The 23,668-nt window shown below is 45.9% G+C and overlaps 2 protein-coding genes and 1 long non-coding RNA gene across 3 annotated transcripts in view; 1 reads left to right on the top strand and 2 right to left on the bottom strand.

The window, feature by feature from the left end:
- Positions 1 to 9,548, bottom strand: part of LOC142814279 (uncharacterized) — a 39,974-nt gene extending 30,426 nt beyond the window's left edge. Inside the window, exon 1 of the long non-coding RNA XR_012894897.1 lies at positions 9,430 to 9,548. This is a non-coding gene — a long non-coding RNA (uncharacterized LOC142814279). The remainder of the gene's footprint in view (positions 1 to 9,429) is intronic.
- Positions 1 to 23,668, top strand: part of LOC119172659 (neuronal acetylcholine receptor subunit alpha-10) — a 339,242-nt gene that overhangs the window by 280,512 nt on the left and 35,062 nt on the right. The gene's annotated exons all lie outside the window — the stretch shown is intronic.
- LOC142813919 (uncharacterized) lies at positions 16,961 to 19,450 on the bottom strand. Its single transcript, XM_075891872.1, has 2 exons — positions 18,807 to 19,450; positions 16,961 to 17,788 (listed from the first exon to the last, which is right to left on the bottom strand). The coding sequence occupies exons 1-2, from the start codon at positions 19,440 to 19,442 to the stop codon at positions 16,976 to 16,978; spliced, it is 1,449 nt and encodes a 482-aa protein (XP_075747987.1). The 5' UTR covers positions 19,443 to 19,450; the 3' UTR covers positions 16,961 to 16,975.

Here is a 23,668-nt window from a genome sequence, read left to right as displayed (position 1 = left end):
TTGTAAGGCTGGCGCTCTGAATACAGCCTTGCTGTAATGAGTGCCAAAAAAGATTGATTGATTGATTGATTGATTGATTGATTGATTGATTGATTGATTGATTGATTGTGTTTGTAAACGTGAATTCAAGTCGCACAGAAGACAGGAGAAAAAACGTGACAATAAGTACATTGGCGCTGCACGTGAGGCGGGCTGTGCGCGGCCGCCATCGAAAGGTGAATGGTTCGCGGGACTCGTATGCACAAAGGGCAAATGAGAGAAAGAGAGCCAAGGAAGGCGGCGTTAAATTTCTTCGTAAGGCATCTGGCCGTCTCCTCGCGGCTGGAAGTGCGGCGCTAATCTGTCAACGTCGCATTAAAACGCATTCCTGCAGGAGCCGATATCTAGAACTCATTTCGATCGTCCCGCCCTGCCGCCGCATGCAGTCTTTTTTTGGCGAAGTTCCGATGGGCTGCCGATAAAATTAAGTCGTTGCGCGGCGCTTTCCCTAGACAATCGATCTTTTATTTTTGGCCGGATGTTAAAATGTAAAACAGAGGCGCAGGTGTTTTCTGCCTACTCACATTTCTCTCCAGAAAGAAAAAAAGAGTTGACGCTTCAGGTAATCTAGAGTTGAGAATGAGTGCCAAACTTTGGAGACCATGGAGTTAGCATCTTCCATATATTTTGTTTCTAGGTGTAGACAAAGTATTTTTTATCATCACCACTAGATGTATACATTTCTTGTGGAGATGTAATGGATAATAAAAGAATCCCACATCATAGTTTCCATTACATTCTGTATAGACTGACGTGACTTAGACGTTTCTGAAACTATCTGTCAGTATAAAGGGGTGGCGTCTGCTCTCCAAAACACGCAAGCCAACCTACTCTTCAGACAAATGTCAATGGATCCCAGTGACATTTTATTTGTTGTTTTTTTTATTACAGATTCATCTGACACCACAGGCTCGTTGCCAAAGTGTAGCAACATCATAAGTAACTAGCTTCATGACTGCTTCGGCATGTCATGTTTTGTCGATAACTAAGTCCGAACTCCGCAGTTTGTAATTACCCACCCCCTAACAGGCCATCTTTAGTTCAACGCGTTTTCTGCCTTGATAGGGCCCTGTTATCTCTCTTTTTTTTTTCATTTTTTAGCCCATTTCCCTCAGATTGTGGTAGCGAATTGGACGCTCGTCAGGTTGACCCTCCGTCTTTTCCTTCCACAACTCCAACTCGTTCTTCAGCACTATGGCAATGCATGCATGAACACCTGATCCAATACGCCGACACGTTGAAAAATAAGGATGAGTTTCGCTAGTGCACGACGCATGGCATTATGTTAGCGCAGAGTACCACCCCCGAGTCGACATTCCTATAAGCATGAACATAGTTACTACATCCTCGAGAACCACAGCAGCGACAACATGGAGAACGCAATGACGTTCGCAAAGCCTGGGACGATGCGCCGAAGTTAACGCGCTAACCAGTTGGCCAAGACACCTCTCTCGCTGCAACCAATCCTTTTTTAATGCGTCGGCTAGGCCGTTCAATAGCGCGCGCGTGTGCACAGTACAAAGCTGTGGGGAGAGAAACGTCAGGTCATTCGTCTGCTTGCAAGCGAGTGAGAGAAACAAGAGAAACAAACGCCGCCGAGCCAAAACAGATCCAAGACCATAGGGCAACGTTCATTTCTATATCGAACACCATCGCCAAGCAAGTAAGCAAGCAGCAGGCCATCGCCGATCCTTCTGCTCTGGCTCAGCCTTCGAATCCCCAATCAGGTTATCGCCGTTCTAATACATTTTCTCGGATCGGCTACGCCAGCTCCCCCATCTTACAGCGCGCAAGTCTGGGTCGCATCTTCATCCCAGAAGAGAGCCCAGCGAAGGGCGTTGAGAAAGCCGAGAGAAAAGCAAACGAAAAAGCCTTGGAGGGACGCCTTCGCCTCCATCGAATGCCACACTTGGTTCACCCGTCGTCGCCTTTGCGCCACCCACGCCAGCGCTGCTTTCTCTTTATTTGCTCCATCCCTTCTTAACGCAATCTTTGGCTGCGGCAATTACCCGGCTGTGCAGACATTTCGCCGTCCGTTGTCTCGCGTGCGCTGTCCTTCGTCTTTGTCTCTATACATTTTCGTGTACGTTCGCTCGCTTGTTCCGGTGTTGGTCCTTTTGTGTTGAGCATCTCACTCGCCAGCTTGTTCCCAAACCATTTAGTGCTTGGAAAGTGAGCGCAACTGTAAGCCTTTATCGGCTCCGTAACGACCGGCTCTGGCAGAACGCGTAGAGGAAGGCCATGCCGCCACCGCCAAGATTGTTCGGGCGACGCCACGTACTTCCCCGGGGAGCAATGTTCCTACGGGTATCGCACTCAAAAGCTAGTTGTGTGCAGTTTGTAATACGTGAAATTCGGGTATATTTTTGAACATGTAAGCTCGAGTACATTTCTAGCAGTATGCCACGAAATGCATATATTTCCAGAACATTTTAGTTTTCCGCAATACAGCCCGTGAGACGTTTATTCGTGGTGTCAAAGGGTACTAGAAACCATTGCAATTTGCGGCACGAAGCTAGAATTACACCGGAGTGGTTCAGTGAGTCCCTGTGCGCATAACTAAGAGTAAAGTTTAACTGCTAGCTTTTGTGTGATCCTTTCTTATTGCGATAGCAATTATATGGGCACTCTCTGCTGATTCCTGCCGTCATGTTCCGGATATGCATATTTACACATATATGTGAATAACGCACAAAGAAAAATAAATCAAATAGAAAAAAATTCAAAGCAACACACCGAGGATTCGAACCAGTGGCCTCTCACTCCACAGCCATCCGCACTAGCCTCCACGTGCCATGCTTGTGTCGGTGGTATTATCATCACCATCATTATCAGCCTAACCACGCCTACTATAGAACAAAGGCCTCTTCTCATGTTTCGCCAGTCGATCAACTCCGTCCTGTGCTTGCTGCTGCCACTTTATACCCGCAAACTTCCTAATCTCATATGCCCCACTAGCTTTCTGTCTGCCCCTCATACGCTTGCCTTCTTGGAATCCAGTCTGTGATCTTTAATGACCACCGGTTATCTGCCATCGCACTATGTGCCCTGCCCATAACCATTTCTTCGGAATTTCGACTATGATACCCATAACACCCGCTTATTCCCTGACCCACGCTGCTCTTTTCTTTTCCCTTAGGATTACACCTATCATTTTTTTTCATTGCTCGCTTTGTAGTCCGAAACATTAGTTGAATACTCTTTGTAATCCTCCAGGTTTCGGCTCCGTAGGTAAGTACCGGTAAGATACAACTGTTGTATACCTTACTCTTGAGGCATAGTGGCAATTTACCAATCATGATTTGAGAATGCTTGCGGAATGTTCTCCCTCCCATTCTTATTTCTATAGTTACTTCAATCTTGTTACTACCTGCCCTAAGTAGACGTATACTCTTTCACAACTTTAAATGATCTGCTACCTATCTTGAAGCACTGTTTTCTTCTGAGGTTGTTGTACATTACTTTTGTTTTCCGCAGATTAATTTCAAGATTAATTTTAAGATTTCCGCAGATTAATTTACCTTTTGGCTTTCCTAGTTTGATTCAGTAACCAAGAATGGCAATTCGTCCTCTGAGTTACTCAGCAGCACAATGCCATCAGCGAAGCGCCGTTTACTAAGGTACTCTGCATTACCTCTTATCCCTATCTCTTCCCATTCTGGGCCACTGAAAACCTCCTGTGAGCACGCGGTAAATAGCATTGGGGAGATTGTGCCTCCCTGCCATACACCCATATTTTTTTGGTATTCTCACATTTTCTTTATGGAGCACTATGGGGACAGTTTATCAGCTGTAGATTTCTTTCAGGGTGTTTATATATGCTTCATTGACGCCCTGATTCCACAGTGTCTCCATGACTGCTGATGTCTCTACTGAATCAAGTGCGTTCTCGTAATCTATGAAGGTTGTGTGTAGTGTGTGTAATCTATGAAGGCTGTGTGTGAAGGCTCGATCCTTTGGTTGATTCAATTCTAATGTTGTCCTAATTCTGTTAGCAATTACTTTTCCAAATAGCTTGTATACGACGTAGAGCAAGCTTATTGGCCTGTAGTTCAAGTCTTTGTCATCCCCTTTCTTATGGATTAAGATGATGTTAGCATTCTTCCGAAATTATGGTGCCCTCCCCGTTAGAACTCACTTCGTGAACAGGGTGGCTAGGTTTTCTAAAACAATCTGTCCTCCGTCTTTCAGCAGATCCGATATCAAGGCTGGTGATATTATATGGGCGAACTTTTCATATACGTCATTAACCACTCGCGGTACGCAGAATATAGGAACAGCTTGCGCGCATCTTCTATAACCAATGCTTTTACATTTTCTTTCCAATTAAAAATTGCCTTTGAGACGCGCAAGAAAAATTTGCCCCCTTCTTCACAATTCGTGATGTAGAACAAGATGTCCCCACCTCCCCTAAGGGAATCGTGAGAAAATACGAATGCATTTCTTGCGCCGAGACAGGGTACCGTTGCTGTCACACATTCACCTTTACGGACTTCTGTCATCACCTTGAAAGGCGCCCAGCCAGCGAACGGTCGAGAGTAACAAGCGAGCGGACGGGAAAGTGGAGCGCCAACGTTCTCGGCTCGGCGTTGGCGTTTCACAGCGGCGCATTGAGCACACATTTCTGGATGTTCTTGAGAGGCGCCCGGCCAGCGAACGGGTGAGAGTGAGGCACAAGTGTACAGGAGAGTGGGGCGCAGGAAGGAGAGAGAGCGAACGGCGAGAGAACGAATGGCGAAGCACTGCACCTACCCTCTCCTATGCTCTCTCGCGCCACATGCTCTGGTTGCTAGGGGCGAGGATAAGCGCGCGCACCCACAGCAGTTGCTATGGGAGAGGGAGTGAGAGCGGAGAGATAACACCTACCGTCGCGCGGGCAACTCCTCGGACAACGCCAGACACCTGACATAGCCCGACGAGGAAATGCATTCGCATGTAAAAGCGTAACATGGGGCACACTAGGCGTGGCAGGAGATGCAGAGGGGTCATAACGCGCCGCAGTTGAAAAGAAAAAGAATAAAATAATATTCAAACATCGTTAGCTTCTGCATTGCGTACATCTTCAATAACCATAACCAACCGAAATACAAACACGTAACAACATGACGGTAGTTAGTTCACATTTTTTATGTGTGTACCTAGGCGTTTCTTTCGAGCGTCTTTTGTTCTGCAGATCCATGCTGAAAGTGTCGAGCTGCCTGTCATTATTCGTGAGATATTCTAATTTCTCGCTATCGCATGCATTGCTTCGTCCCAGAGGTAGAACTGACTTTTTTTCACCTATCTAACACTCGGTTACGCTAGGGAACGCAGATACTGTTAAAAAATGGCGTGACATGAACGTGTAACAAAATCCTGGTCATACGGAACTGTCGCAAGTTCTTGCTTGGTGCAATACAAGTCGCGAGAATATGAAATTTTCAGCAGCACGACACAAACTGATGGCGTGAAAAACTCTCAAACTTGAATTACAAGGACCGGATCCTCCAGGACACGTCCATTAGCAATTAGAGGCATGTTTGTTTAGAAAAGCTTGTTAACGATCTATAGTAGTTGGTGCTCTGCTACGTGAGAGCATAAAGCCGTCCCGTGGGCCTCATACTTGATGAGGTCATGTCGAAACAAATTAGGTCGTTAGAGAGTTCACGGCGTAAAAGTGGCACGGATATAATTAAACGTTACTTTCGCTAAGCTGCAGGTGACGCTGCACAAGCAGTCGTTACTTCGTTATAGATGAAACTCAATACCATTTCACTCTGTGAAGGCGGGTGACCAGAGCAGCTGGCGGGTGCACTCATATCTGTTTTTTCAACCTATAGCTTTAAGTACAGATGTGAAGCATTAAAGCGATAAAACCTGTTGTGCCCTCCAGTAAGTGGTGGAAGAAATAATGCATAGGGTTAGTTCTTCCACAAAGATTTCCTTGCATACGGACTGAAGAGGCACCAAATAAAGCTCCTCTGTAATGAACCGATTGGAGTCATTTTCGTGTTTAAAAAAGACGGATTTCCCAACTTAAGTTTTTTTTTTCAATAAATGTCGTTGTCTGCACCTGGAGTAAGCGTGTATTATGTAGAGCCATAGAAAATCATCGAGCAACCATTGTTTATCTCCCTTAATCTTTAAAGACTATTGTCTTGCTTGGGGACCTTTGACACCAAAATTTTGGTCTGTCTCTCTATCTGCACATATGTCTGTTTGTCCACGCTAACCATATTATAAACAATACCCAACGATACGTGAAGCGGCCGAAGTCATCCACAGCGCCCACCAATATTGCTCAAGTTTCGGCATTCACACTTGTGCGATTGTCCACTCAAAAGTAATTATTGCGCATATCTGAGGCACCATAACAACACGCCGATATTTTCTATGTGCGGCTTTATACTAGAGAAGGCACACATAAGTAATTCTAAGTACCATAGCGTCCACCACGCTGTGCTTACAGTGCAACGTGATGCTGAAAAGGCAAGTGTTTCCAACGCTTTGCTAAGACGACACGTTGATGGCACCTGCCAGTCGCTTTGCTTCTACACCTTATTGCCTCCGAGACAGGCGCGCAACTTTGTCTGTGGGCGCGCACGCCTTCCTTCGTTTTCGAAGGTAACTGCCAGATGGTCCTCGCGTCTAACGTGCCTCGATGCGGTCGTTCACTTTCGCTGCACGGATCGACACTCTCTAACGCAGCGCATTCAGAATACAATTCACCAATTTTCTCGCACAGGACATCAAATAAACGTTTTGTTCACTCTCTCCACACGCAAGACTATCGTCTTTCGACAACATTTGCAGTGAAACATGCAGATACGGGACCATTTTTTTTATTTATTTTTTCAAGTAACACGTTAGCCGTTACAACAGTGTACAATTCATTACCGTTCCTATATTCTGCATAACGCAATGACCTCCGCCACTGCCGCTTTGCATATTGCCTGGCGCACAACAATAATAAGCTTATCTAGCACCTGCAATCTAAATTTCATTCCATATAACCGAAGAAATAGAGTTAATTATGTTGTCTTGAATTCCTTAGACTTGGTATATACCGAACAAAAGCCCTAACAGAAAAATCCTAAGAATATTTTTTTTAGTTGAATCAATTGTTTATCTGACTGCGAACATCGTCACTGAAAAAAAAATAGTAAGCGAAGTATAACACTCTCTCTGGCACTTTTCCTGAATAAATTTCTGCTGCCTAGTTAATTTAGCACATGGCGTGCTCGATTGCTCGGATTTAGGCTCGTTTACACTCGGCTCCGACAGACGGTGTGGCGTCATATTTGTAAATTAGGGCTTAGAAGTTGTACTTCCTCACTAAAGAGGACACTGTAATCACAACACAATCCCTCACTAGAATCATTTGTAAACAAATATCTCAAGTCGTCCCAATAATGGCGGGGCATGCCGTATCATTACCGAAGGGACTCAGCCGATGGTAACGAGGAATCACAAGTGAAAACTTCCGCGAACTCGGATAACCGAACTTTTCTCGACCCGCGAAACACTGCACTGTGATTTTCCCACCCAGAGGAAGCAGCGCACCAATCTGAGCAGTGCGCTTACGTGCTCTGGTAAAGATTGTGTTTCACTACGACGACACGACCTCACGCTTCCCCGTTCTAGTGCGTGCGTTAGCTCGCAGTTTCCCAGCGGGAGTGTCGCATCGAGGCTTCTTTTCATCGTCGTCCTGCCGCCGTGAGTCCCCTCGAGTACCGTTCCATAGGCGTCACAGCCGTAGTCGCGGTGCACCGTACTCTCAGGACGCGAGTGAAAGAGCGTGGCGGCTTGAGCTCTTGCGCGCCAGATATGCACGCCAAGCTCGTTCGACGGGGGCGTTCTATGAATCTCCTTTTCCCAACCCCGTACCCACCCATTTACCCTTGCACTTATAGCTCCGGGATCCTGCATTAATCGCGGTTATCAACCCCGCGTCCGGTTCTCTCTCTTTGGAACGCTGCTTCTCGCTCTCCATTTATCTCTTGTTCCTTCTTCTGTCGTCATAGCTATCGTTCCCTCCCCCCTCCTCGCACCCCTAAAGCAACGCTCGCATTATCTCTTCCAACCGGCCATCGCATCTCGCGTAATTTATTCGCCTTCTTTGTGAGAACGAAGGAGGAGTCGCCGTGGGCCGATCGGGAAGGCACGGGGAAAGCGCCATTATCTGCACCGTCGAAAAGAGGCGCTTACGGAGCGTTTCCAAAACCACGCACCACCCGCCGCCGCTTCGCGAAGAAACTCAGTTGCTCTGTGACTCCTCTCCGGTCTCGTACTCCCTCTCGACTCGATGTATGGCTCGAAAGTGCGCCCCTTTGTCACGCTTTAATGGCGGAGAGTCGTAATAAACTTAACAGAGGCGACACGGTTGCGTTCGGCGGCCACGAAAGCTCTTAAGTGTCGCGATGAACAGAAGCGCGACTGAAGAGTCGCAGCCATTAATGCAAGCGGGGCGATTCTGCCTCACTGTCTGTTTCATTGTTTTTTTTCCTTCTGTAGTGCTCGAAAATCGGTGATCGTTGACTGTTGTCAGCTTTGGATAGTGTTTACAAACAAATCAATGCAAGATTATGTTTTGTTGAAAGCCACATGCTATCCATCTTTTTTTTTCTTTACATTTTACCGATTAAGAGACGAAGCCAAAGCAAGTTCACGTTTCTGTTCTCAATATCTTGTGACAGCAATACACGATTTTGGTTTTTCTTTTGTTTTCTCGTTTGCAACCACGTTATTTAAAGCTGACATTTTATGTCTCTATCAAAATAGCTATTAAATTACCCCAGTTATTGGGCTGCTAATCAAGCCACTTTTAAATAAAATCTTCGTGCATCGAAATGTTCCATATACATCTTAGTTATTTCGAAGCAGACAAGAACACTACATGTTGTTTAAGATACTCAGTATTACTTTTAAAGAGCACAAAATTATAAGTTGCTAGTTTTTATGATCATCGGCATTTTTCAGTCAGTTAAAACACTTATAGCAATAACTCAGCTTTGTAGCCTTTGGAGGTTTGGCGGTATCATTTACGGAAGCCAAGTGACAATGTTTTCTATCACAAGTATTTGAAAGAATATAAAATAATTCAATGTCATAAAAATACAAGCGGTAAAAACATGGATGCAGTAAAAACAATCTTGATGATGCCAGAAATGCAATGCCATTTTTTTTTATTTCGTTGTCGCCTAACGGATTATTGGCAAGTGTTCTTTCTAAAGCTTCGTCATTATACGAGTTGATAATTCAATGCGTTTAAAAGCCCCTGATCACGCGTTCCTCTCTTTTTTTTTTTTTTTGCTGAAGTTTTCACCACTATTAACGCAGGATAAATGATGCCCCATCAAAACGGGTGAGCAAGCACCTCATGGCGAAGTGAATAATGTAAAACTCATTTACCACCAAAGCTGAATCTCTTGCAAACACGGGCAGTCCAAAAGGTCCACGATGACGCCACAAGGCTCGGCCTGACGGTACCAGCGTGGACGCGGCTCGCCTCGGTTAGAAAAGACTGGGCTTCCGGACACAAATAAAGTTTTGTGAATTAATGAATGAACAGCAAAGTGTCTTTTACGAAAAGCAACCACGAAGTGAGTCCGTAATGATACATAATATGAAACTTTATCCACACTAATTGGCTTTGTTTCATTCAGGCAAGTCTAACGGCAAAGTGTTTTCTTAGAAATTTATTTTAAACGTCAGCAAGCATGTAACAGTAATGAATGAATAAAATTTCATAACCACGCAAGGTGGCTTTCTTTGAATCATGCGAACCTAACAGCGAAGTATCTCCAACAAAAAGAAAAAAAAGCTTTTAATTGAGCATCCATTCAGCGAGAGACCTAACATGAAACTACTTGACCACGCACGTTGCATTTGCTGCTTGAGAACTAGCCGGCCAGCACAGTGTCCTTAACTTTAACCAACAACAACATAAGCAAGCATTTAACGACAGACAAAACAGAAAGTTTCTGAATCACATAAGTCATTGTTGTAACCTTGCAACTCTGACAGCGAAGTGTCGTTTACACAGCGTAAAATTCACACTTGACATAAACACAATTACAAAACCGATCAATCACACAAGTTGGTTTGGCTTTAAGCATGCAAGCCTCACGGCAAAGTGGCTTTTACAAAAATGAACATTGAAGTAGTATATTACTTCATTATAAAGATAATATGAAACACCCTAACCACACGTTATGTCTTTCTTGCATGAACACGTACACGTCAGTACAATTCGTTTTCCTGAAAGTAAGCTTCAATGAACAAATAATTGAATGGTACAGAGTGTAATGGACCTCCTTAACCGTAAGTTTTGCTTCGTGGCAAGCGCCCAAGTCTGGCAGCGAAGTGTCCTTTTCAAAAAGCCACCTTCTCAGGGTGATTTTCTGCGGTACTCCACTGTGTAACGGTTTCATACACCATCTATAATGTTTACATGACATAAATGTAATAATATAGATATATATTGATTATATCAAGACGTTTCAGTTAACTGAACACCTTATCAAACGTTTTGAGGAATTCAAACTGCAGTCAGTCAGGTAATAATGGTATGAAATCGAAATATGCTTATGAAACGAAGAAATTTAGTTTAAATGAAAAAAAAAACCGTACTCGGCAAGCTAGCATACAGTTTCTAGAAATATGACACGTAAACTTCTACCAAGAAAGAAACACAATTGAGTTACACGGAGTTTTGAGAGCTACGTCTTTGTAAGTCCCTAGATCTGCAAATTTAAAAAGTATCTTGCAATATCTGGGCTAATGCAGGTTTTTCGGCTGATTGGTTAACCGATTTTGAAGGCATGTTTAAACTGCCTAAAAAATACAACACGTCAGACACATAAAACACGCACAGACGAAGCGCAGACATCTTTGTCTCTTTCTTTAAGGTAAAACATTTATATATTTCGACAAGGGGCAATAACACCGATAGCCTTACATTCTGCGGAAACGTTGCAAGACCACGTGCGCATTATAATCTCTGTTAGCTCACCGTAATTATCTTTATCACGTAAAAAAATAGACTGCTTAGATGAGCACATTGAGATCCTTCCTCGTGAGTGCGTGTTCCACGTGTCTGATGTGTCGTCTTCTTCGCGCAATTTACACGTGCGTTTAGAATATCTGGGCAATGTTACGTGCTTGTATAGCGATTCCAACGTGTTTTGGGCATTTATTAGGAAATGCGATCCGCAGCGCCGCCAAATGGCAGCAGTTGCAAGGAAGTCCTAGTAATGTATGTTTCGAATGAACCGAACAAGACAGTCTGTGTCGTGTTAACGTCCAGTTTGCCGATGGTACCATTCGATCCAGTGGCATACCGGCAAGAGACGTTCTGTAACGGTAGTTGTCTCGCGTGTGTTAGCCTCGTTTTTCCTCACAATAACTGGACAGGTATATAATTCAGCAGCATGCCATCGCGTGCGCTGAAATATTTAACGACTCTCCAAAACCAGCTCCACGAGCATTGCCGGGTGCGTAAATCATAACTGCAGTACGTGTTGCTGCACAGCTTGCTTGCTTGCTTGCTTGCTTGCTTGCTTGCTTGCTTGCTTGCTTTCTTTCTTGCTTTCTTGCTTTCTTGCTCTCTTGCTCTCTTGCTTTCTTGCTCTCTTGCTTTCTTGCTTTCTTGCTTTCTTGCTTTCTTGCTCTCTTGCTCTCTTGCTTTCTTGCTCTCTTTCTTTCTTGCTCTCTTTCTTTCTTGCTCTCTTTCTTTCTTGCTCTCTTTCTTTCTTGCTCTCTTTCTTTTTTCTTCTTCTTCTTCTTCTTCTTCTTCTTCTTCTTCTTCTTCTTCTTCTTCTTCTTCTTCTTCTTCTTCTTCTTCTTCTTCTTCTTCTTCTTCTTCTTCTTCTTCTTCTTCTTCTTCTTCTTCTTCTTCTATATTTTAACACCAACCTTTCCTAATATGGCTGCAGTTGTAACATCTGACTGCACAAGATAACTACTGACACTGAAACGCTATTGATTATGTTGATAAAACTCTGAACTTGATGAAACTTGATGAAACTAATGGGTTGACAAATTATTTGTTTCGTTATCCTAACTTGTCTACAAAATTATATACGTATAAAAATCAGATTATTGCTCTATTCTAACAATAAATTCCTCTCTTTATTTAAATAGTTATATGCATTAGATCAAGCACCACAATTTTGTAGGTCATCGGTAATCTTTCTATTATATCTTCATTATTCTGAATCTGAACAATAGTTTTTAGAACCACTCAATTCTTGGCCAATCCCCCATAGTGGGTATGTACCACGGACAATAGGTGAACAAGAACAAGCACTAGGGAACACTGGGGAGAATATTTTTAAAGTGCACCGGTATGATTCCCGTTTATCTCTAAATGATTCTTTTTAAAAAAAATGAAAAATAAAAAGTTTGTTTGTTTTGCATCCCCATAGGATATAAAACTGCTTATCTGGCTACATATTTTGTTTCCTTCAGAAGTTTCTATATACGCTAATGCAAGTCTACGCGGTGGATCTAAGCTCTGAAAACAGGTGCCCCATAACACGACTAAAGCATTTTTTTTTTCCTCGCGGCCTTACTGTTACCAGCCCACATGCACGTTCTACTACGTTAAAGCATTCCGCCACAGCCTACCACCATTCTCCGCTTCGACCACACGAGAGCAAGCACATCACGAACACCTGTTAATCCTACACTGCCTGAAACTTTTTTATTTAAGATAAAATATGCTTCTTAACCTCTTCACGGGCCACTGTATTCTTTGTTATCGCTATACTCACTCGCTAACGACGTCCACGTGATCATCTCCAAACTGTATTTGTTTTTGTTTCTCAAAGCCGTTAGCGTTTCGTGCCATAATGTAGTCAAGAGAACATTATTTTAGGCAACAAGAGATAGCGGTGGAACGGGGCACAAGGGTTCGCATGCATTGTAGTCAATAGATGCTTCAAAACACCTAGCCGAAGAGTGTCTCTAAAGCCCGTGTTAACTATTCATCAGGTGTGTGTGGTAGGTACCACCACCGTAGTCTTTTAATAGCGACCGCAAACGCGAGTGGTATACGAGTTCAGCTACGGTGAGACCACAGTGAACAATTCATGGTTCTCTTTTCTTTCTTTTTTAGTACATTTCGGTGCCTCACTGCCGGGACTAAATAATTGCTATTCTCATCCCTGCTAAGCGCAGCGTTGTGCCTTCTCACGCACATCCCATAGGGCTTCGCTACGGCATTCAGCCTTCGCTGTTGCAGTTGCTGCTGCTGCGTGCTTTTTGACGAAGCTTTAACGCGAAGGAATTAGCCAGGCACTTCACACGAGTAAGCAGACGGGAAGGTATCAGGTACCTCTGGCTCGACAGAAAATCCGCAGTAGGGAATTATGCGCGCTGCATTAATAGTTAAAAGGGAAAATGCGTGACGACGCGTGTCTGGCTGCAGGGCAGTAAAGCGGCGTGATAGTTCGTATTTCGTTCAAATTGAAATGAAAAAGATGAAATTCAATGTTGAAATCCGGCCATTCGGTGGCGCTAAAGAAAGTGCGATGTTGACACTATAAACAGAAAAGGATGTCAAGCGTCGTACACAGTGCGTAAATGGGTGGAACGCGCACCATTTTCTGCGCAGCGTTCACTTCTAACAGGAAGCTTCTTACTATGTTATTAAACATCATTAAGTAACTCGAATGTACAGAGGTAAAGCAAGAGCATTATGAATTAGTCCTTTATTTCGTTGAATGAGAGCACTTTAGGCCACGTTTGGTGATTAGGTTGAAGAGTAATCAGAGATCAGGAAGGGCTGGATAAACAGCGTCAGCATTAAGCTGGAATCATTCCATGTTATTCTACCGGGTGCTCGAAGTTAAGCTTTATCGTTTTCTTAGAATTCAGCACTGGAAATAACAATTAAGGTACCTTTGCAGACAACTTATGTATCCAGGGCAACGCGAACAGAGAAAATAATTACGGCTGTCAGTGTCCCAATTAACTAAGCATTAATAATTGTCTTTTCAGTGACTGTAGCAAGCAGGCATATCTGTATTAAAAAGTTGGAGGAAGTCGCGTTTCTACGCAGTTACAGTAGGAATAATTCTTCTAGCTTGCCTGTGCTCCGAGACAACCCGTGGCAATGTTTATTTGTGCTTTGCATTATTACGCATGCAATGCAGTTAGAGCTGGCCCGAAGCTCCTCTCCGATGGGCCACGGCAGTCGCATGCGTCGTTTAATCTGGTAACGGGTCGAAGGCATTGGCAAAGATGATAACGGTTACCCTTTTACTACCAGCTGGCAATAGCAGGCTATCATTGTTCGTCACATCGGGGAGGAACATTGCGCCGATTTTCACCGCCTTGTGTGCGCAATCATGCACAACACAATTAGGCTTTGCCGCGGGACATCTCAGAGCACAGACATGCTAGAGGAATTCCTCCACGTAGAACTGTGTAGAAACGCGACTGCCTGCAATTTTTAAAGACAAATATGCCCGCTTGATGCAGTCACTCAAAAGGTAATTCATAAATCTTAGTTAATTGGGCCACTGTTAGCCAGAATTATTGTCTCACTTTGCATCCCCCTGGATAGACGAGTTTATCTGCAAGGGCGTTTTCATGGTCTTCCCAGTGCTGAATTTTAAAAAAAACCACAAAGCTGAACTTTGAACATCCGGTATTAAATGCGGAGAATTGTACCCCTGTTCGGTAAATGTTCAATTCACTCGCACTCGCATAAGATGGCTGAGCCCTCCTGCACCACTCGACACAATCCACTTCGTCTGGCATACTTCGCGAGTTTAGAATCGTATCGTACTTATCACAATAGACGGTTCCTTGTAATAGGCAACGATCGCAAAGCTACATAAACAACATCGGCGAGCCATCAGTCAACAGTGAGCCGTAAGTCTCATTTGTCGCCACCAACAGTTGTTATCGTACTGGACAGACCTCAGAGTGACGTGGAGATGACAACGCCATGAGAACCTCGTGCGCAGATGCACAATTCACCTAAAATGTAGGCGAAGCTCGCGTCCCTGCAAGCTCCGTACGTATCCACCATCAAGAACGTGTTTTGGCTGCACTTCAGTGCGAGCAAGAAAGACGACGATGCTCTCTCTTTCTCTCTCTCCTCAAGACGAACTCATCGAGTATTTCAGTCACGTTTTTTGCCAGTGTCACAGCGGGAGGCGCAAGTGTAGAGTGCTCCGTGTTCAAGAGCAGCGCAGAGACCACGCCGAGTCATCTCGCTTCTACCGGACAGCGAACGATAGTCGGTTTCGCTGGTGTTTTTTAGTAGCGGCTTCTTGAATCTACATCCTTCTTCTCCGTTCATTTTAACGGCGTTTCTCTCGTGTTTTCACTGGACGATAGCGACGCGTCACTGCTCGTTCTGTCTTTTGTTTCGCTTCGCTAAAAGATGAATCGCCCCGGGGAGCTGCGGGCCTCGAAAGATCGCTTTTTCATGGGAGGCGCAACGCCTTCTCCTGTTCCTTCTCGCAGCTTCGTAGAATTTGCGCTAAAGATGGCAACGGAGCAGAAAGAAAGAAAAACAATTCTTGTTGTTGTGCCCTGGCCCCACCACCCCGCTGTACACTTGCGACAACGCCAGTTGCACGCAGTACAAGCAAGGGACCGCGGCACTGGGCTTGCCAATGCGAAACGCAAGTGAATTTCAACGCGTAGCCGTTTCGCTTAGCTTAACATCGTCTAGTTTGGGAACTTTCATCCCGTTATGTAATATAACCAGCAAGTACGTCGATAGTCCCAGGTACAGGGAGGGCATAAATGAGGCACTAAATCTCGCCGAACAGCAAAGGACACCTAAATTCCGCAGTGTCGGAGTCTCCTTATACCACGTTCCTCGAAACACGGACGAAGTGAGCGAAAATGTGTGTTGCGCGGCACTAACGCGGAGACGAGAAAACACACTTGAAAAGCTCCGGTGTACTTCGTTCGTGCCTCGGGTCGGTTTTCGTTTATCCGGCTTCTCTAAGCGCCTGCGGTGCTGCTCGACGCAGAGAGCTTCTCATCTTATCGCTGAAGAGCCAGGTCGGCCTTCGGGATCTACGTCCCGTCCTCTGCTGTCCTTCAAGGACATCGTTTCGACGTAGAGGGCAGCGAAGTCCTTGCCCATTCGATGATCCCCGGAAAGAAAGAGAGATAGAGTAGATTCACCTTTCACTTTCTGAAGTGGTTGTTGTGGAGACAAGTACTGGACGTTTTCAATTGCTGATTACTCGCTTCTCTGTCTTCCCGTTTGTATAGGAATCCGTAACTCATTCAAGAGGTGCTTGGGGAAATCGTGCTCTTTGAAGAAACGTCGTGTAGCATAATTGCATAAATGGTGTACATCTCCTGGCTGTAATCACGGCTGTTAATGTTACAAATCTTACGCTGCGTGAGAGCGGTCAACGTGCACTCACGTGCTTCTTTATCCTTAGAGCACACTCTTGTATATAAAGTGTGTTACTTAAAGCATGGAGAGGTTTCAGTTGAAATATCAACCATTCAGATTCATTGTTTTGGAGCACGAGACTTGTAGTACGAGCCCAGGTCCCAAAGGTAGCGCTAATCAGAATTCACAGAGAGACAGACTTTGTTTTCCTAATTATTGCTATTTAAAACTGCGATAGATATGTAGAAATTCTCAGTTGCATGTTCTTTTTTTTTTCGACGTAGCATTCGCATCACTGGAACAGAACTGTTAAATGGTGACTCATAACTAACCTGCCTAACCTATTCAAAACTTTGTGAGTGATGTTCGTGACTTGGCACGTGAACTGTTTAAGAGTGTCCCGCGCATATCAGCTATGTATACGCAGTACTAACATGTATGGCTATAACTAGTGGTACAGTCATTAGCGCAGATAAATAATGAGACGGTGTTTAGCTAACTCTTCTTAATTGCAAAGATAACATAAAAATGGCATTGGTAGATGATGTAACCATTAAGCGTGAACAATGTAGATACGGGTTAATCGCGTGCTTCCATCAGGGAGCACGTGTTATCGGCTAACGGTACGAGTTCTCTGCACTCGAAGGCCTGAACAAAATCGGCCACTCGCCGCATGTACCAGTGCCCTAGGCGCAGAGTGTCGTTGTACTCGATCGTTCCACGCTGGAATGCGCACACGTTGCTCACAAAATAGGTCATGTAAAACACCTGACTCGCCGAAAACGTGGTGGTGCCCCAGGGCACGACTCTGTCGTGCCACCCGGCACTCTTCGCTCCTTCGGCAGCCGAATGTATGGCGAGCATCGCGAACTCGAGGCCTGTGGCCCTCTCTCCTAGCCGGTTGATCGCACACGTCTTGAAGCGTGCCAGGGACTCGCGACTTCGTTGGCTGACGCTGTTCAGGAGGAAAACTTGGCGCCAGAGGGCGTTGGCGACGTGCGCACCGACAAGCGCGATGTTCACGAAGACGTCCGAGTCGTTCTTGGAGGGAAGCATCGAGTACAGGGCACCGGATACGTACAGGGCATCGCCGCGCACAGATGCGTTGACTTCGTACAAGCCGCGATCTAGAGTCCACCAGGAGCCGGCATCGATAGAGGCTCGCTTGAGCACAAGTCGCTGCGTGTGGCTCCTAACGGCGAGCACGTTGGTCCAGTAGACTGGCGTCATTTCCGGGAGCTTTTCCATGTCAGCCGCCACTTCGTCCACGGCATCGGGGAAAGGCTGCAGCTTCAGGTCTTGCAGCATGTGCTTCACCTTCTGGACGTCCGTGCCGGCAATCCCCAACCTCGAGACCTGATCGCTCACGACCGCTACCATAAGACTGAACACCTAATGAAAAGAAAGAAGCGATTCTAGTTTGTATATGTGTGCGCTTAAGTAACCCTACCGCAGAGTATACTATGATGTATCAAGTTGAGGCTATGTAAATAATTCTCTAGAGTGACGGCAACCACTCCGGCCTGCCAGAGGGTAGGCCTCTGTCAACTAAAAATGAACTACGTAATGGTGATGGCCGCTGGCTTGGACCTATAGCTCTATAGTTAGCTACAACCTAAGAATATGTGCAAGCTCCGCCCTGAACCATCGCTGTCCCACCTGTTTCACCACGAGAGAATTTGCATGTGTGTTGCAAGTGAGTAACAATTCAGAGCACTAGATACCCTACTCTGGGAGAGCGTTAAGCCATCCCGCAGGCTACAGAGTCTCACAAGGAGAGACGTGAAAAACGGAACGATGGGAACTTGCTCTCGGAGTACGTCTCCTCCTACAGTGACTTACTATGTGATGTTACAACCCCTCGCAATGAAGTGACAAAGCCTTTTGCATGCATGTTCATGTTTGCGTCACTGGTTTTCAGTCGAAAACATGTATTTCCTGCCAAATTTCAGGAAATATACCACAATCATTGCTCAGCCAAACGTATTATATTAAGAAGGGGCATCGAACCTTTAGTTTTTATTATGCGTATATACTACTTGCATTTGGAGCAAAAGAGTAGTTCATATATTCGGAAACCACCTAGCACGATGTTCTTTAGCAGACGGTTGGAAAGTGCACCGCAGTTATTGTGGCAGGGCTTCTATTTATTCTTTGACAGTAACGGGCTATAGTGACCATATTCTAAAGAACCAGAAACAGTGTAGATTACGAAAGTCGATAGCTAAACGATGTTTGTGCATGTCCGTAAATATGAAGATTCTCGCGCGGTTCAATCAACATCTGTAGATCGACACCCATCGGAAGGACGCAATATCTGCCTCTCAAAATGTCGCTACGAGCGGCACCACGAAGGACTACAATAAGCGAAGGCGGCAGTTCATTGTGTCTATGTATATGGTAAGATTACCTGCGAGAGATAGACGTTCCTGAGAGGAGATTTTAGGCGCTCAAACATGGCCATGGCCCACAAGGCCCGAAGTGACTCCGTCTTCTCGTCGCAGTGCTGACCATTGGCAGAAGATTCTGGTGGGTGGGCTGCCGTAAGGAATGCCAATTCGTACAGCCCCTCCATCGCCCTCAGAACAAGGTACGCCATGGCCACAGCACTGCGCTCCGGTGCGACTAGCGCTTCCAAAACACGCATGGCGCCATCGGTGGCGTGGATCGAGAGAGCACTCGTTCGCTTAAGAACGCCTGCTGAAGTTAGAAAAGGCTTCCAGTGACTCAAGATCGTTTCCACGTCCGACATCTGCCTGCTCGAAGAACGGTGACGACCGTGCCAGTCTGCGGTGGCTGAGGGAAGGTCTGACCATTTAGCAAGGTCTTTGTACAAATTAACCAGTTCGTTTATGGTAGTGGCAGTCTTAAGCAGAGGGTTGGACGCCTGTAAGACGAGCTGGGCGTTGTACTCGTTCAAGCGGTTAACATTGAGCGCCGTCACGTCCAGAATGGCTGGCTTTCTTTTGAGCGCCAAGGTGAATGCGATATCCACTCCCACTGCGATTCCGTACTGGAGTTGCATGCCTCCCAGCAGCGTCAGCATGTCGGTGCTGGGCACAGGTACTCGCAGCCGAAGGGTGGCGATAAAGTCGCGCACTGCTTCGGCCAACGTCAGCCCAGTGTCGACGGCTGTCCGAGTGCAGCCGGCATGGAAGAGGCGCAGCACGTCGGAGACGGGCTCTCTGGCGGTGCCGTGAAGAACGGGAGACACGACGTCGCTCAGCAGGTTCTTCAGGGTGATGTTTAAACGTTCGATGCCGGCGCGTCGGAAGCACGCGAAGTCGAAGAACGAGTTGCAGGGCGCTAGGCTCAAGTTGGAGACCTGCGTTGGGAGCGGGGTTCGTTTCGCATTCAACTGCATGACCAAGCTACACTATTCAGTGTTCTGGTGCGTTAAAGCGGTGCCAACACAAAGTAGAGCGGCTTCAAAATTGTTGTTAACAGCAGTAGGAAGAATTAGCGTTAGACCAGTGTGCTTTGAAGGGGAAGAATAATATAAAGACAGGGTGATTCCTGAGAGAAAAAGTGATTTTACACAAAGGATATTTTATGACAAGGTACAATGTTGTCGTCTCACTCTATGGGAACATCCAAACACGTGTGGAGGTGGTCGTAGGTAAATAATAAATGAAAATTTCTAAGCTCAACGCTTCTCCACTTCGGTTATCCTACGCATTGCCACTTTGACAGTGTCAGTTGCAGGGCGTGGCATGGTTGAAGCAAGGCGGTACCAACCGTCCGAAACAGAAAAGTCTTGCGATATAAAAAGGACAACACCCAAGAGAAAAATTTACGGTGGATATGCTTTTAATCGAGTTTTTTTTTTCAACCACAAATAATATTGCTGTCAATAGGCAGATATGTGAAAATTTCATGATCTGCTTTCCAGGAAATAACTGTCACACCTATAGGCCTGCTTGAGTGCCACGCGGAATGCCGCAGGCCTCAGACGTGCGACGATCGGCACAACTTTTACACCGCTGCTTCGTTCCTAATTCCCCAATTGGTCGGTTTAGCTCCTTTTGTAAGGTCAGTGCCGTCCTCACCGGTCCTGCCAATACAGATACGCGGCATGTTGTGTCGCAGAAGAGGCCGCGAATGCAGCTGCTGCAATATCGTAAAATGTTTCTATACGAAAACATTAACGGGTGATCTCAAAAAAATATTTTTGTTTTTCTGACGAGGTCTTCAGAGACAGCGGATGCACGTAAAAGACACACCTGTTTCTAACGAATCCCATGACGACAGACATATAGCTAGCTAATTGTACACAGCCTCAGTGTACATGCTTGCAGCACAGGTTCTGGGCAAATAACCGATCTCTTCACGCGCCTAAAAGGCTCGTTCTGCTTTAGTTTTTACTTATTGTCCCCCTGTTTGACGCTATTGCTGCGAAGGTCGGCTGTGAGACACTTTCTAGATATAGTGCGTAGTGCTTTAGTCGCCCAACTTGCGGTTTCTCAAGTGCTTATGTTGCATGGCCATGTATTGGTTAATACATGCCTCAAATAAGGATATCAATGATTGATACCAGTGGAAAATAAACTAGCTCTGTCTAAAATAGTATAAACTACACAAATACCTAAGAATTAATCACAATGTCTTGCCTAGAGTCCTGAGAAACGCTTTTGAAACATCCGTCTGATACCGTCGCCGCGCAGGAGAGGGCAACACCACCTCGGCAAACGTGCTATTGCCAAAAAAAGTTAACTACCCGTGCTACGCACTTTCTCAGGCTTCACGGCAGGGAAACCGCATAACGCGCAGGACATAGAACCACACAGCGTCCTACACTAGAACTACATAAGCGCGACATCAACCGGAGAATCAGCCATGGGTCAGAGCAGAATGAGCGTTACATTAAGCTCTGTATTTAGATTACTTTTTTTCTTGTAAGGCAGATCGGGAAAGACAACTCTATATATTTCAGAACCGGCATCTGTACCTTTTCTCTTCTTAAAAGCGAAGGCGTCAATGCTCGAGGTAAAACGTCGGGTGGGCCCAAAAAACCTTCCGCACTCACCAGCCGCGCCCACCGGCAGAGACAGTCCACGCAGCCGCTGTGTCGAGTGTGCCCGTCGTGGCGCGAGCCAAGCACGAACGACAAAAGGCCCGTTCTTCTACCGGGCTTGCCACCACGGAGGTTTAACTTCCTTGGTTGCCACAGCTACCTTTGCTAGTTAGTTCTGGCACTACAGCTTCGACACTCTTGCATGATCTGTGGCAGTCTGTGGTTCGACTCTACTTTGCCTAAGCCAAGGAAAGACCTTGCGTCAGCCACGAAGACCAGCTTCGCTGATTTTTAAGCTTTACACGGCTGTAGCGTCAACTTTCCCTTTTTTTTTATTTTCCGCAACGCTATCCCTCCCCGTGAAGCACTGTTTAGGTGACCTCACCGCGAGAGTTTCTGCACTGTTCTGTTCTCTTTCCCCATAAAATCCAATTTAGCGGCACATCAACGAGCGTAGCCACTGACCTCTGCTAGGGTGGCCAGGAGGTGAGAACAGCAGAAGCGCTGTTCGGTGTACGGGGCCGCATCCGTCCGGTCGGCGGTGAGGCTTAAAAACGCCCATGCAAACACGGCCAGTGCAATGAAGACGGCTGCGAAAGTGTAGTAGCGGTCGCGCCGTCTCCCCTCCCACGGCGGGCTTTCGTGAAAGGCGGAGAACGCCTCACTGGATAGAGCCTGCAGACTTGCCTGCGCTGCACTCTGTTGCTTGGCTTGCGCATCTGCGCCAGGGACCACAGATGCCATGTTCTTCTTCTGAACTCGATGACGATGGTGATTATTCCTCCTTCCCAGTGGAATCTGTCCACAAAAGGGCCACGAACGAGTTCGTATTCACGTTCACGTGCGATGCTCCCCGACAGCTCGTCGGAAAGCCTCCTCGACGCACTGTGCTCGGAGGCAGCTTCGCAGCTGCTGTACCAGTTGTCCAGTGATCATAGAGGGCGGTAGCGAGCTTTGGGCTGGGCAGAGCCTACGAGCCGCGACGTTGTTACAAGCGGCTCAGTATATCGGCAGCACTTACCACCATTTACAAACATGGAATAGATTTGTGCCATACCTGGCCACGGGAACCATGGCGTAAGTGCGAAGCGTGAAATGTCTTGCGTGAATGCAAACGATAAACCTCCAATAAGTAAATAACAACTCACAAGGTATCTTACGCATTAGCCTTGCACGACTCTAATTGGTGAGCCCCATCAGCTTCTGCATTTCTTCCCAGCTGATGTATTCATCCTGACTCTTGACCCTCCAAAAGATTTCTGCCCATGGCGTGGTTCTTGCACCTAATGTAGTCATAAGCAGGCCTCCGGTATCGGAGCGTTTTTTGTAGAGTGATTAGAGGAAAAAGAAGAAAATTAAAGGACGCTGCTTTTGATCAAGTGGCGTTCATGTGGTAGCGGCATCATGCGAGGTCACAATGTGACGTCCAAAATTACGCGATCGATTACTTTGTCATGACGTCATGAGGGGACATCATTCAGTGAAGCCTTTTGCATCATTCGTGCTGACACCGATATACAGTTCTCGCGTTTGATGAGGCATCTAACGTGACAAAGGGGCACTTAATTGCACGAAGATTTTCAGTTCACGTGTTCTTGCACCAAGTGGAAAACCAATTCCTCAAGAGCTTTTAAAATATATTGATAAGCGTGAGTGCACTCTGAAAATATTCTGAAGATGTTTTTAAAAGCTAGTTTCGGTTCCAGCTGTACCCTGACGTCACGACATCGGAGGTTCTCATTACGTGATCGCGCGAAATATCGTCATGTTTCCATGGTCGCTCCACTGCGTGGCGGCGTTGGTGATGCACAATCGGCAATTTTGCACGTTTTCGTACCTTCCGTCATCCGAAGTAGTTATGACCGTACATAACGTCCCCATTACTGTTGTGATGTTGGGATAGCTGGCTTCTCATATTTTGCCAAATATAAATAAAAATATATCCCCAGAGTTGTCTGACGTCACACTAGTGTCGATGACAGTAGGTGTGCGCCATGAGAATATTGACTATAATATTAAGATAAATTATCATTTCGGCATTTACTGAGCTTCAAGCTTGCCGATAGTCGTCTCTACGTAAACTTCAGTGACAGAGTAAACTAAACTTCGGAAAATGATGTCAGTACCCCTTTAAAGCTTCCTAGCAATGTCTCCCACACTGACTACTTTAAACTATATGACGCGTCCTTTTGTGGAGACTAAGATACCCTCTGAGGCAGCTAAAGCACAACGTGCCTAAAGGACACCGATTAGAGATC

The sequence above is a fragment of the Rhipicephalus microplus genome, chromosome 4 (assembly GCF_043290135.1).
Source record: "Rhipicephalus microplus isolate Deutch F79 chromosome 4, USDA_Rmic, whole genome shotgun sequence".
Classification (NCBI taxonomy): domain Eukaryota; kingdom Metazoa; phylum Arthropoda; class Arachnida; order Ixodida; family Ixodidae; genus Rhipicephalus; species Rhipicephalus microplus.
Note: the sequence above shows the minus strand (reverse complement) of the source record. Positions and strands in the feature narration are given on the sequence as shown.